The sequence below is a fragment of the Chanos chanos genome, chromosome 9 (genome assembly GCF_902362185.1).
Source record: "Chanos chanos chromosome 9, fChaCha1.1, whole genome shotgun sequence".
Lineage (NCBI taxonomy): Eukaryota > Metazoa > Chordata > Actinopteri > Gonorynchiformes > Chanidae > Chanos > Chanos chanos.
In genome coordinates, this window is record NC_044503.1 from 27,551,984 (window position 1) to 27,566,025 (window position 14,042).

The 14,042-nt window shown below is 44.2% G+C and overlaps 1 protein-coding gene across 1 annotated transcript in view; it reads left to right on the forward strand.

Annotated features, from left to right (window-relative positions):
* The first annotated feature begins 2,079 nt into the window (after positions 1–2,079).
* cadm4 (cell adhesion molecule 4) overlaps positions 2,080–14,042 on the forward strand; it is a 29,667-nt gene continuing 17,704 nt past the window's right edge. The window contains exons 1-4 of the mRNA XM_030785101.1: positions 2,080–2,161; positions 8,530–8,676; positions 11,352–11,639; positions 13,844–14,005. Of these exons, the coding sequence (XP_030640961.1) occupies positions 2,080–2,161; positions 8,530–8,676; positions 11,352–11,639; positions 13,844–14,005 (679 nt within the window). The remainder of the gene's footprint in view (positions 2,162–8,529; positions 8,677–11,351; positions 11,640–13,843; positions 14,006–14,042) is intronic.

Sequence of the window (14,042 nt, forward strand, 5' to 3'; positions counted from 1 at the left end):
CATGGGTTATATAAACGCCAGACAGACAAGAAGCACGGTCTCACTCACTGTTTTCACATAGATTGGATTACCAAAAAGGCCAGCGCACGGGAAGAGAGGCGGATGGAGAAGAAAAGGAGTGCAGAAAAAGAACGGAGGATCACTGCGAAAAAGTAATAGAACGAAATCTCATCTGTACACCTGCGCTTGCGGACCGATCCCTGCAGAGGAGAGGAGAGGAGAGGAGAGGAGAGAGCCTTTGGATGAACAGATTGGGAGAAAGAGAAAAGAGACTGAGAAGAAGAAAAAGCTGAGGGAACCGACTTTGGCCCGACATTGTGTGGAGCTACCAGAGTGGCTCCTGTCAGGCTGATTGGAACTGCACGATTTGCCGTTTCGCCCAAGAGACGCTCGACACGACAGCCCGCAGCGAGCCTCTGTATTCGATCGTTTGTAGAATTACAGTAGTCTGGGTCTGGGTGGCGTACAAAGGGTGCGGTAGCGAAACGCAGAAGAGTCTGCAAAGGAAATTTTTCGATGACCCCCACCCCCCACCCTTCCCCCTCAATCAGAACCCGGCTCCGGCAGCGGTTTCACACGGGCTGAGATCACGTCTCTGACGCACGCACGTACACACACTCGCGCACACACACACACACACACGGGGGAAATACTGCTGTGACAATCATAAACACAGCCTATAGGGAGAGCCTGTCTGTGCGTGCGTGTGAGTGTGTCTCTGTGTGTGTGTGTGAGAGCAGGGCTGCGTTGAGATTTGGGCTTTGGCGCGTTCAGCGGAGCGAAACGTGCTGGGATATAATCATTGCAGTATCAGGCCCTTGTATAAAGACTCTCTGAGGTTCAGTGACGCTCAAGGAACCGAGAGGAGCCTGGGCTGTTTCTCTGTCTGATGTCCATAGCTGACAGCATCACTTCACTGGCTCTCTTTGGAGGTTTAGCTGGAGCCTAGCAAAGTGTTAGAGCATTACTTAGAATACTGAATGCGCGGACTGCCAAGGAATAGATGCTGCGGTCGCTGTATTACATTGTAATAATATAGTAAATAACGTAGTAATATGTGTTAATAACTAATGAATAAGCCTAGTGTGGTAAAATAGGACCCTGAATGGATGGTTTTCTCGCATATTACCACAGAAATTGTCTTTGTCAGTAAATCAAAGTACATTTTTGTCAAGACTCTTTCTTGTATTTGAATAATAGGTGATTTTTGTTTTAGGTTTGTTGTGGAATCAGTAGAGTAGGCGTCTTTGTTTAGCATACATGTGAGGAGGTGTGATAATTGATTTACTATGGAGCAGAGCTGAATTAATTTGTGTAGAGTTCAACGGGCGTTATGTCTTGCGCTCTGTCGCTAAGGTGTGGATCGGTCTATTTGTAGCGTAGACAGTAATTGGGGTGGGTTAAACAAAACAAAACAAAACGAAACAACAGACTTGAGGCAATGTTTCAATGAAATGGAACTCTGCAGGGAACGTAACCATCAGGAAACATATTTAAGAACACCAGTGAAGCGGTAAACCATCAAAAAACAAAACAAAACAAAACAAAATAAAAAAAAAAAACAGAGACAGAAGAACATATAGTTTGAAATTTCCCTGATAGCTATAACTTTTATCCATGCTTCAGAGACATATGGGATATCTGTTTTCAAGACAAAATAGTTTCATGTCCCCGGTGTGTTAAGCTACTTAACCGCTATAAAACAGAATACAGAGTTTCAGTGGTGTTAACTGACTTTTTTTTTTTTCTTTCAGTTCTGTTTCACACAGAAGTAGGAATTGTTCTTTGATGCTAGGGTTTTTATTCTCGAGTTAAAAACTGTTTTTTCTTTTCTTTTCTTTTTTTTATTTTTGGTGTTGCACAATGGTTTTGAAATTGTTTAAATGGCTTGAGGCTGGTGTATTGTGTATGTAGTGGCTATTTGGAACTCTGTGTGTGTGTGTGTATGTGTGTGTGTTTTATTGGCTGTACACTGTGCTCAAGACAAAACGGCTTTAACTGCAGTGGTGTGTCGTGTCCGTTCACTGTGAGGACGCCTACAGAAGACCCATTGATCAGTCTTTTGGAACTCAATACACAATGGGGCCGAGCCGGCGATCTCTCCTCCTCTCTCCCCCTCTCTCCCTCCTCCTGCGTTCTCTCGTTCTTCTCTCCCTCTCCTGTAAGTGTTCGTCTCTTTGTGACTCCCTGTTCCTTTTCTCTCTCGTTTTTTTTTTTTTTTTTCTTTTTTTACCATTTTTCCAGCTGCGTTGTATATGCTTTTCTTTCTCTTAGTCGTGCAACCTTATCTGAATATCTCTCTCTCTCTCTCTCATTCCTTGTCACTCCTTCTTTCTCTCTGTCTTTGTTTATCAATTTATGCCTCTTGTCTTCCTGTCTAGGTTTACTGTTCTGTATTTCTTTTCTTTTTTTTATGAAGTCAGTTTCTCTTCAATAAGCCCTGTCTCCTTAAACACAATTCCGTGTCCTTCCCTTTCACTCTGGTCCACCGCCGCTGTAGAGGATAATTTATGGGAAGAAGTGAGCTGGGGGGTGGGGTGGGGGTGGGCGTGGGAGGGGTGAAGAAAGAGTGGAGGGATGGATAGAGGGGCAGCTGACAGATTTATGATCGATGGAGAGAGAGAGTGTAAAATGGTGAAAAAGTGAAGATGGAGAGTGAATATGAGTGAGAGGAAGAATAAGAGGAGAGAAGCAGAGGACATGGATAATTAGCGAGTTGTAGGATACAGAAAGGAAGAGAGATGGGATGAATATGTTCAATCGAGAGAGAGAGAGAGAGAGAGAGAGAAAGAGAGAGAGAAAGAGAGAGAGAGAGAGAGAGAGAGAGAGAAGCACCAAAGAAGGTCAGAAGAGAAATGGAAGAATAAGCGTAGTGAAACTCACTGTCCATAGTTGTGGAGGGAATTGTTAATATCACCATTAAATGAGTGGAACATTGGAGAAATTGGAGTTTATCATCTCACAGTAGGAGACAGTAGGGAGAATCGCAGAACAGAAAGTTAAAAAAAAAAAAAAAAAAGAAAAGAAAGAAAATGAACAGACTAAAAGAAAAAAAGGGGGGGGGTAAATCTTTTGGGAGAGCAGAGGCACTATAGGGAGAGAACCGATACAAGAGTGGTTTAAAGATGTTTGACATTGTCACTATGCAGCAGAGGGGAGGGGAGGGGGGGGGGGGGAAGTTTGAGCTTCCAAAACATCTAGAAAGTGGCCAAGCGCTTCAGGCAAGTTTCTTCTCAAGGACCAATCTATTGAAAATGATAAGATATTTACATATTTATATGCTATAATATTTGCAAGGACAAGTACTTTAGGTCTTTCAATATGTTGACAAAGACAAGCACACACCCTTCTTTTCTCTACCCTGTCTTTCCTTTTTTTTTTTTTACCTTTTTTTTCCCCCCCTCGAGAACTTTCATCTCAGTAAAACAGGTCGGTCCTTCAGCACAATCAATATCGGGCATATTTTTTTCTGAGTATGTGAAGAGACAGACAAACAGAAAGAGAGAGAGAGAGAAAGAGAGGGTGAAAGAGAGGCAGAGAGAGAGAGAGACAGAGAGGGAGAGAGGGAGAGAATGGGGGGTCCATAATCTTGGCAGTGTGGGCTGTTACATAATGCAATTCTTGCCAGTAAAGCAGTTTAGGCGGCGTGGTTGGATGCGGGACGGTGGCAGGGACTGAAGCCAGGTTTGATGGTAGCGGTGAAGGTTGGACTGGGGTGCGGGGGATATAAGGGGATATTGTTGTGCGGTTGTGTTTCGGTACTGACCCTTGGGCTATCCCTGACTGGGCAGCCTGGTCTAATTGCCCTCTAAATTTCCCCTAAGTCTCCACAGTGAAGCTGGGCAGTGTGTATGTGATGAGAAGGAGAGAGAGAGAGAGAGAGAAGACAGGATGAGGGATTGGTTTGACTGACATATGATGATGGAATGGAACAGAAAAGCATTAAAAACATGAAGGTCATTTGAGAGAGAAAGAGCAAGAATGAGAGAGAGCGAGAGAGAGAGAGAGAGAGAGAGACAGAGAGAGAGAGAGAGAGAGAGGACGAGCAAGAAAGAAGAGGGATTTTTGCCGTGAAAACAGCAGAGCGAATAGGAGGAAGGAGGACTGTAAGGGAGACAGAGAGCAGATGTGGCATTTGAGTGTGGGAAATGAAACCATAAACATCATAAATAGAAGATCAAATGCCAGAGGAAAGGATGTTTGTCACCCTGGAATGAGTTTAGTACACAGACAGTGTGGATAAAGAGGAGTAGGAAAGAGAGAAGAAAGAGAAGGAAAAAATGAATGTCAGCCGAAGAGACGTAATTAGAAGGACAGAAGAAAGAGACTGGAGAACGACAGTCTGTCCCTTTTTTTTTTCCAGTTATTTCTTTTGTTTTTTTTCAATGTGCCTCTTTCACTTATCCTTCCAGTTCTCTCTCTCTCGCTCTCTTCTCTTCTCTCTCTCTCTCTCTCTCCCTCTCTCTCCCTCTCTCTCCCTCTCTCTCTCTCCCTCTCTCTCGGACAAACACAGGACGATAATACAGCAAGCCTGAGCGGCAGAACAAATCACATTTACTGAGGGAGAGAGTCGAGATGGAAATAAACCAACCCTTTGCAGAAGAGAGAGAGAGAGAGAGGGAGAGAAGAGACAGAGCGAGGGAGAGCAAGAGAGGGAGAGAAGAGAGAGAGAGCTGGAGCAGAAGGGACTTATAGAAAAGAAATTTGAAAGAGAAAGAAGCCTGCAGAAAAGTAAAGAGGAATGGAACGAGGGAGGGAGATGAAACGAAAGTGAGGACGAATGTTTGAGGGAGCTGAGAAAAAAGAGAGAGAGAGAGAGAGAGAGTTGGGGTAAAGAAAGAAGACAGAAAGAAGGAAAGCGCGGAAACTTAGGAAGAGAGAGAGAGAGGGAAAAAAGCGAGGGATTAGGGAAAAGAGGAAGTGGGGGAGCGAGTGTGTAGGTGTGAAAGAGGAAGAGAATGAGATTAGAAGAGAAAAGAGGGCAACGGCAGGAGAGAAAATGATGAGCTTTGGAGAACAGACAGACAGAAAGCAAGTGAAAGAGAGAGAGAGAGAGAGAGAGAAAGAGGGAGAGAGAAGAAAAACAGAATGAAAAGACTGAATAGCAGAGGAATAGATGCAAAAACAAAAAAGAAATGGGGGAGAGAGAGAGAGAGAGAGAGACAGGGAGAAGAGAGAGAGGGAACGGCAGGGGGAGGTAATGAGGGAGAGAGAAGACAAGATTTATAAAGGATTATGCATTATTTATAGTCAGAGAGCTTTTTTCAACTGGATTTGATTGGCAGAGGGTGAGATTCCTTGGAGAGATAGAGTGTTAATTTTAGACTAGAGAGTGGAAAAGGAGAGAGAGAGAGAGAGAGAGAGAAAGAAAGAGAAAGAGAGAGAGAGAGAGAGAAGGAAATCTCAATTTGTCAGCTTTTTCACCCAAGCAGCTCGCTCTGCAAATTTCACTGATTACCTGATGTTCCGAATCTAGCGCATCAACCACATCTCTCTCTCTCTCTCTCTCTCTCTCTCTCTCTCTCTCTCTCTCTCTCTCTCTCTCTCCTCTCTCTCTCTCTCTCTCTCTCTCTCTCTCTCTCTCTCTCTCTCTCTCTCTCTCACACACTCACACACATCTAGCACCCATCATAAACAGTGCAAGACAGAGAAAAACTAAGACATGACAGCAAGTAGTATTTGTAAATGTACTTCACCAAAACACTTTGTGTGTTTTTCAGTTGTGGGCATGCAAATGAATTTGTCTCGTAGTTCGTGTGTGGGCTCAGTGTTTTTTGAAAATCTTTTCCATACTCTCCAAACCTCACCAAACCTCACTGTGTGTGTGTGTATGTGTGTGTGTGTGTGTGTGTGTGTTTAAATGTGTGATGTGTGTGTGTGTGTGTGTGTGTGAGAGAGAGAGAGGACTGTCCTTAGAGGCTGTAACTCAGTTGGCTAATCCTCAGTGTGCTGGCGGTATTCTGGATTTAGTACAGGTCCAGGCGACAGTCCTGCACCTGGCAGCCTCCCAGTCGCTTTAATTCAACACTGCCCCCATCTCCCATAATTCACCATGCCTGCTCAGGGACCATTATACTGTCGCGATATGGCCTTGTTTATTTCTTTGGATATAAAATAATTTATTTATTTGTTTATGCATTTTGGGAATGATTGCCTGTCTTCTCAATGCAAGGTCCTAGTAAATAGGGTCCCTTTAACAGAGGGTCTAGGACTTTTGTGTTGTTTGAAGACATATGGTAATTGTACACTGCCCTCCTCTGGTCGTGACACAAAGACCCGAATACAATTTCGTTGTTTATTTATTTATTTATATATTTTTTTTCTTCTTTCACACATAATCCCTTGATGATGTTTACTTTTTTCATGGCACCAGAAAAGCAGGGTATTGATTGTTCTACTTTCTCACTTAATCTAATTCCGAGGCATGTTGAGTAGCCTATTTTATTGCGGCTCGATTTTAACGGGGTCAGAAGTAAGTCATTGACTGTGCAGGTTTTTATTTTGTTTATTTCGGTGCCGGTAAGCCACTCATAAGCCTTGTAAAACCCTCCAACGCAGTCAACCGCCTCCTTCAGAAACTCCCGTGGAGTAAACGATGTAAACCAGATTCCGAGGCGAAATGCGTCAGTCGGCGTTTCCTGCAGCTGCAGCGCTACAACGCCAGACCCCCCCCCAGTCCTCTGTGTACTTCCGGCCTGTTCTCTCCCTCTTGGTCTCCTCCATTAGAAATTGGCAGGTTCTTTTTTTTTGGTTGGGGGGGGGGGGGGCTGGGTTCTCTCTCCACAACCATCTCATCGCTGGTGGTTTAGGGTTTTTTTTTTTGTTTTTTGTTTTTTTTTTCTTGCTCTCCTACCTCCACGATGGTAATTTACATGAAGAGTCGGCAGCTGGCCGCCGCCGGAGCGCGTTTAATGTTCGCTCAATTAGCGTCGTTTTGTTTGCATTCTCAATCAAACGCATTTGGCTACTTTGCCTACAATTTCGCCTCACTTGTGTGTGTTCTGTTGAGGCTTTCATAAGCCTTTAATTGCCATCGGTACATTCCCGGACTTTCTCTTGATGCATAATGCTGTTCTTACAATTATGGCCATTAAAACAATGGTGGCCAAGTGTGTGCCAAGCAGAGCAGTGAGTAATAACAGTCATTAGAATAATAATCGGAATGGCAGTGGCGTTGCTGATGGCCGTGCTATGAATCACAATATTGATGTGGAGAATAGGACTAATAATGACCATCATTCCAATAATAATTGTCAAGTTTCAGAGGATGTCTCGAATTTTCTCTCTCTCTCTCTCTTTCCCTTTTTCTCTTTTTCGTTCGGTTCAATACGCCGACTGACAATGTTTTATTACCCCGCTCGCGCTCTCCAGTGAATATAGGAAAAATAGTTGCATTAGGACTGATTAAGCCCGACGGAATTACGTTTGAAATGAAGTAAAACTAGGAAACCAGCGGATGACGAGGCATCAACCGATCCTCATCTGTCACAGACTGGCTGTTCGCCACCTCCGTCCTCTCTCTCTCTCTCTCTCTGCTCTTACGTGTAAAGAACGTTTGCAGTAGCTCTAGCGTATACTTGGGTACCGTTCTGTTTGGTTTGCAGCTCCTCATCAGAACGGCTGACTGACTTCTGCCTCTCAGACAGTGAGTGTATATCTAGCTGTGTGAAACCACCTCACTGCGCGAGACAAAGCGAACGCACGTCTCGCACGTATAAGAAGATGGCTTACCGGCTCGACAACAGGCTACTACATTTACTCGTTCGTCTTTTTTTTTTTTTTTTTTACTCCTAATTTGATACCGAATTTGAACACAGGGAGACAGGATGCCTGCGCTGTCGGTGTCAGAGAGAGCGGAGTTCAAACTAAAACGCTGGTGTAATTTTAGCTGACAGACCCAACACAGCGGTGACGAGATGCTGTCGTTTGATTTGGGGGAATGAATCGCTGTGATCTTGACGAGTCCACTGGGGTCAGTGGGTGAGCAGTAAATAAGCTTACTGACTCAGAAACATCCGGGTTTCGCCGTAACCACCTCGGCTTAATGATGCTCCGTTACCGGAGGAAACACAGCCGCGGGGCCCACCGGCGGTGACCCCCGAGTTAAGGCTCGGCTGCCACGGCAACAGCTCAACTAGCGAGAAGTGTGCTGGTTCGGTAGATTTGAGTAACAGAGACGGCTTCCAATAGACTGTCGATTGTCGCTAACGGATGAAGACAGTGATCGTCGTGGTAGTCTAAACCGCCACTTAATTACAGTTTCTGTCTCTCTCTCTCTTTGGTTCTCAAACTTTTCTTTTCTCTCAGGAATGTAGGCTACATGTCAATCTACAATGATATATCCTCCCCACGCACTCAGTCTTTTGTGTTCCCCTCTGTCTGGCTGTCCTTCCGAAGATTTTAGCAGAAGTGCAACGTACTGTCTGTACAACATACAACATGCTATCCTCCAATATAACATACTCACCCCCCCCCCCTCTCTCCCTCTCCCTCTCTCTCTCTCTCTCTCTCTCTCTCTCTCGTTCTCAGCTCGGGGGCAGGCAGTGCAAGCGGAGAATGTTACAGTGTTTGAGGGCGGGAAGGCGCAGATCTCCTGTCGCCTACAGAACTACGACGGCTCTATCGTGGTCATCCAGAACCCACGCAGACAAACGCTCTTCTTCAATGGCACTCGAGGTAGGCACGTGGACCGCGGTTTAATAAACCACCATCTGTTTTTCTTCAGGCAAAAAAACCCAAAACAAAACAAAGAAAAAAAAACCTGTCACTCTGTCATATTCACCTCCTGTTTTAGCCGCGGTTTCTTTTTTTCTTTTTTTTTTTTTTGGTGGGCAAAATCTATGCCAATTTATAATTACAATTTACTTTTTTTCCCTTCTTTTTTCATTTAGCTAACACTCTCATCCAAAGTGATTTACAATTAGTACTTTCACTACTTGGCTAAGATTAGCTTAACCAAGAGCAATACATTCCAGATCATTCCACGGCAATCTCCAGATTTCTACATTAAGATAATGTTAAAGCACCTGCACACTTGATTTATATTGTTAACCAACCACCGTTAACCACCATCGTGTTCTTGAGCAAAGATACAAAGACAACATATGAAAACACTTTCTGCATACTCAAGGAGAGAGCTTCCAGTGTAGCCTAGAGCCAGGTTTAATTAGACAATTTTCACTTGATATTTTGAGGAAAAGCTCATTTTAGTGTGACTTCAACTATCGTCAGATTTGGCGAACTTTAGTGTAGCTAAAGGTTTTTTTTTTTTTTTTTTTTGGGTGGTGGTGGGAGGGGGGGGGGGTCGTAATGGCTTCTTTTTTTAAAAGAGCAGTTAAATTAATGACTTTATCTGTTTCCATCATTTACCCCGAAATCCTTTTAACTAAAGATAGACGGAGGGAAGAGAGGGAGAATGAGACAAAAAAAAGAGGAGTCGGGGTGGGGAAACAAAAACGAGAAATCACCGAGGTGTGAATGTACCGCTGCTCTTGCGTCGTAATACAGCCACACTGTCTTTTAACTAAATTGGTCTTCTTTAACTTGAAACAGTCACACCGCAGTTTCTTACCGTGTAGTTTCCTAAGAGTCTCTCCCCGCTATTAATATCACTGTGGATTCAACAGCCATCACATTTTAGTCTTAACTGCCTGAGTGCACAGCCTAAATGCTTCAAAAGACACCAAATGAGCTTCTGGCCCTGCTAACTAATGGAGCCAGATAAGAGTCTTTTAGTGGATCGCAGAGCAAAAAATATCCCCAAAGGCAGATAAAGCCCGGCAGCCTATCAGAACGCGTATGAAGGTTCCATGCAATGACCAGTTCTGATTGGCTGAACTGGGCTTGTATGTAAATGAAGATTGACTAAAGGTGACACAGATACTGGACAATGCTTTGACATTCAACTGACATTTAAGTGTGAGGGACATGATTTATCTCTGCTGGCCAGAGATCTTGTACTGTCATGGTGGATATTAGGGGACTGCTTGTAACCAGTGTGTTCTGACATTAGCAAGAATGCAGACACACACACACACACACACACACACATATACACATAGCCCATATACTTTCCATATACAGTGTTTCGATACAGAAATACAACCGCATTAATGGTTAAAACGCATTCTCACACACACGTGCACACACACACACATCCATTTATCTCTCAGTTGGTTTCTCAAACATACTTGCTTTCTTATAGCGCACACATGCACACAAAGCCCAATATACTTTTCATAAACTGTGTTTCACCACAGAAATACACCCACCCACCCACACACACACACACACACCTCTCCATTCACCCTCACCTTAAATTACATCTTAAAACTCACCGCAGACCGTTCAGAGTGAGCGATCTCCCGTGATATAATGAGCGCGGATTCTGCCGGAGTGTCATTAGACTATTGTGGAGAACCATTTCTCCAGAATGGGCTTGTCTATGAAAGAGCGCAAAGAATGGCTGGGTAAAGAGAGAGAGAAAGAAATGCGAGTTTCAGTCAATACAAGAAAAAAAAAAAAAAGTGAGTTTAAGCAATCTTTTTCAGACAATAGCCTCAACATCTTTGCCTTCGACCAACCTTCTGTTATTATTACCTATTATCATTATTGTTGTTTATTCCTCCCAGTGATTTTTTTTCTTTTCGTCATCTGTGGATGACAAAAGGGAAACTATTTTCTTTGCCCTGTTCTCTCCCTCGCTGCCCCCCCCCCCACCACCTCAAGTCCTGCTTTTTCTCCATTCTTCATTCTCTTTTTTTTTTTTTTTTCTCCGGGGTAGGTGCGGATGTCCTGGAAGCCATTAGCGGTCAATTGAGAACGAGTAGTTAAATCTGTCTTCTCTGTTTTGTTTTGTTTTTTTTTTTTCATGAAATCTCTCTTCTTTCTGCTTCTGTCTTTTGTCATCCCCTTTTTCTTTCTTTCCACATCCCTTATTCATGTCATCGACCCCCCCCCCCCCCAAACACCATTCTATCCTTCCCTGTCTTCCCGCCATCTCATCAACCTTATCGACATCACGCTATTTATTCCCTCCCTGTTTTACGCTCCTCTCCATATTCTTTTATCCTTTTTTTTAATTCTCTACCCCCCTCTCCTCCTCCTCCATCTCTTCATGTATTTTTCCCTTCTTTTATCTGCTCCCGTCTTCCTGCCTCGTTCCTCCCTCTTCTCCCCCTTGTTCCTTCAAAATTTGTCGCCTCCATCTTCCCGTCTTTTATTTCCATTTTATTCCCCTCGCGATTCTTTCGATAACCCTCTTTCCCGTCTCCCTGTCGCCTCCTCTACCTCCACCTTTGACGCCCCCTCCTCCTCCCTGTCCCTTCCCTCCGTCTTTCTCTCGTTCGCAGCGCTAAAAGACGACCGTTTCCAGATGGTTCTCTTCACTCAGCGACTGGTGCAGATCACCCTAACCAACGTCAGCGTGTCGGACGAGGGCGGCTACTTCTGTCAGCTCTACACGGACGACACGCACCACCAGGTGGCCACGCTGACCGTCATCGTGCCCCCGGAGGTGCCCGCCATCGAGGCTAAGACCCAGGCCGTGGAGGGAGGGGAGGTGGAGCTCACCTGCCTGTCTCCGCGCAGCAAGCCGCCAGCCACACTCCGCTGGATAAGAGACCGTAGGGAAATACCGGGTAAGTTTGTCTGATAAAGACACACGCGCACACACGTGCACACAAAAATACACGCACGCATGCACGCACACATGGTCTGACATGCACTGACGCATAAACACACGTATTGACATGCACACACACACGCACACACACACACACACACACACACACACACACACACACACACACACACAGGCATACACCCTCTCTCTCTCTCTCTCTCTCTCTCTCTCTCTCTCTCTGTGATTTATATCTGAAAACCAGTGTCTTGTGGACTTAATTGGAAGTGAGATTCAAGCATGAGATCTCATTTACTTGTAAAAACTGAAGATAGAGCCTGTGTGTGTGTGTCTGTGTGTGCCAGGAAATTTGTGCTCAATTACAGCATTATATTTCTTCGGTAAATATAACCAACTGCTTTTTGAACACCAGAATGTGCAGAAATATTGAAACAGTCTGTGTTTGCTGGGATTTTTGAGAGAACTTTTGTCTTACTGGTCCTGTGCCATTTTAACCCATTTGGAAAACTTGACTTCTTGTTCCGTGAATTCCGATGAAGAGCTGCGAAACCATGAAACACACACAGGTGCACACACACACGCACACACACACACACACACACACACACACACACACACACACACAGACAGACACCTCCAAAATCTCCTGTCTTTCTTTCTTTCTTTCTTTCTCATCTCTCCATCTGCCTCATTTCTCATCCATTTATCCACTCATCCATTCTACTGCTTGATCACAAGTCCATCTGTCTCTTCTTTTGTTCATCCATGTATTTGTTTTTAATCTACTGTCATTAATCTATTTTCTGTTCTCACATTTTGTACTTAGTAAAGACTGTTTCATCTTTTTCTTTTTCTCATCACTTTCTCCATTATCTGTTTTATTGGTCCCTAAGTAGTCTATAACGTAGAGAAATACAGTATTTTTTTTCTTTCTCTTTGAATATGATTTCTGTTTTTCTCTGTACACATCAGACTGTTAAGCTGCATGTACGTTTTTGCTTTTTATCTGTCGTTTTATCTTTTTTTGTCTGTTTTTCTCTGTCCCTCTCTCTCTCTCACACACACACACACATCTGTCTACCTAACCTCATGTCCCATCTGTGTGTTCCTTTTTGTTCCTCTCTCTCTCTCTCTCTCCCCCTCTTTCTCTCTGTCTGTCTGTCTGTCTGTCTCTCTCTCTCTCACACACACACACACACATAAAACTTTCCTGCTCTCCAGCTGTGTCATTTTCTGTACCCAGGTGCCTTTGGGTATTAAATACCCATCACAGATTCTGCCCTCGTGTCCACCGCCCTGGTCCTCTTTTTCTGTCGCAGCTGTCTCTCTCCTCTCTGCTCTCTTTTTTTCCTTTTTTTTTTATTAACATCCACCACTCTCTCGCTGTCTTTGTCTTTTTTTCTTTCATCCTGCCTGATTTAGGCAACGAGAGAGAGAGACAGAGAGAGAGAGAGAGAGAGAGACAGAGAGAGAGAGAACAGTGACGTGAGTTGAGTGTAGAGCGAGAGCCAAAATTTGTTAAGGTATCTGCTGCGTTGGCAGAGGCATATAAGAGAAATACTGGGTGACATTAGAGGTTACTTACAGATGTAAAGGGATGGATATGTGTTATAACTAAGACCCTTTCTCCTCCTTCTCCTTTTCCTCCTCCTCCTCCTCCTCCTTGTCCTGCTCCTTGTACGAGTTGCTCGCTCCTCCTGTTGCTTTTGTAAACTCGTTCACGTTAAATATCGGGGGGGGGGGGGGGGGGATGGGGGGAAGAGCCGTTTGATGGAAGCTGTTACCAAACATCTTTTTTTTTTTTTAAAGTATAAATTCCACTCATTAAGCTTCATGTCTTTACACCCACTTTTCTTCCTCCTCTTTCATCAGTCCGGCTTTCTTTTTTTAATCACTCGCTTTTTTGCTTTCCACTCTCTTTCTTCTCTCACCAGTCAAAATGAAGGGAGACACATAAATTCTGTTATGTGGATTGCAATCATAGCAGCCTCACACAGAGAGAAGTTTTGTATTTAGGAGAAATATTGTTGCATATGTTGTCATTCATCAGTGTCTAGCGTAAGGTTATTTGGTGTCGAAATCTCCAGTGTTTCTACAACTACACAATCTGATTTCATGTTCCCTTCAGTCTACATTTTACACTGTTGATCTTTCTTTCCTTTTCTTTCTTTCTTTCCTTTTCTTTCTTTCTTTCTTTCCCAGGTGTGGTGTCCCAGCAGGATAATGGAAAAACGGTGAGCGTGTCCAACACCATCCGAATCCCGGTGGAACGTCGGGACAACGGAGCGGCCATCAGCTGCGAGGCGTCCCACCCCGCCCTGGAAGGCCAGAAGAAGGTCCGCCATTACCGCCTGGACGTGCACTGTGAGTTGCCATGGCGACCGAAGTGGCTCACCATTAG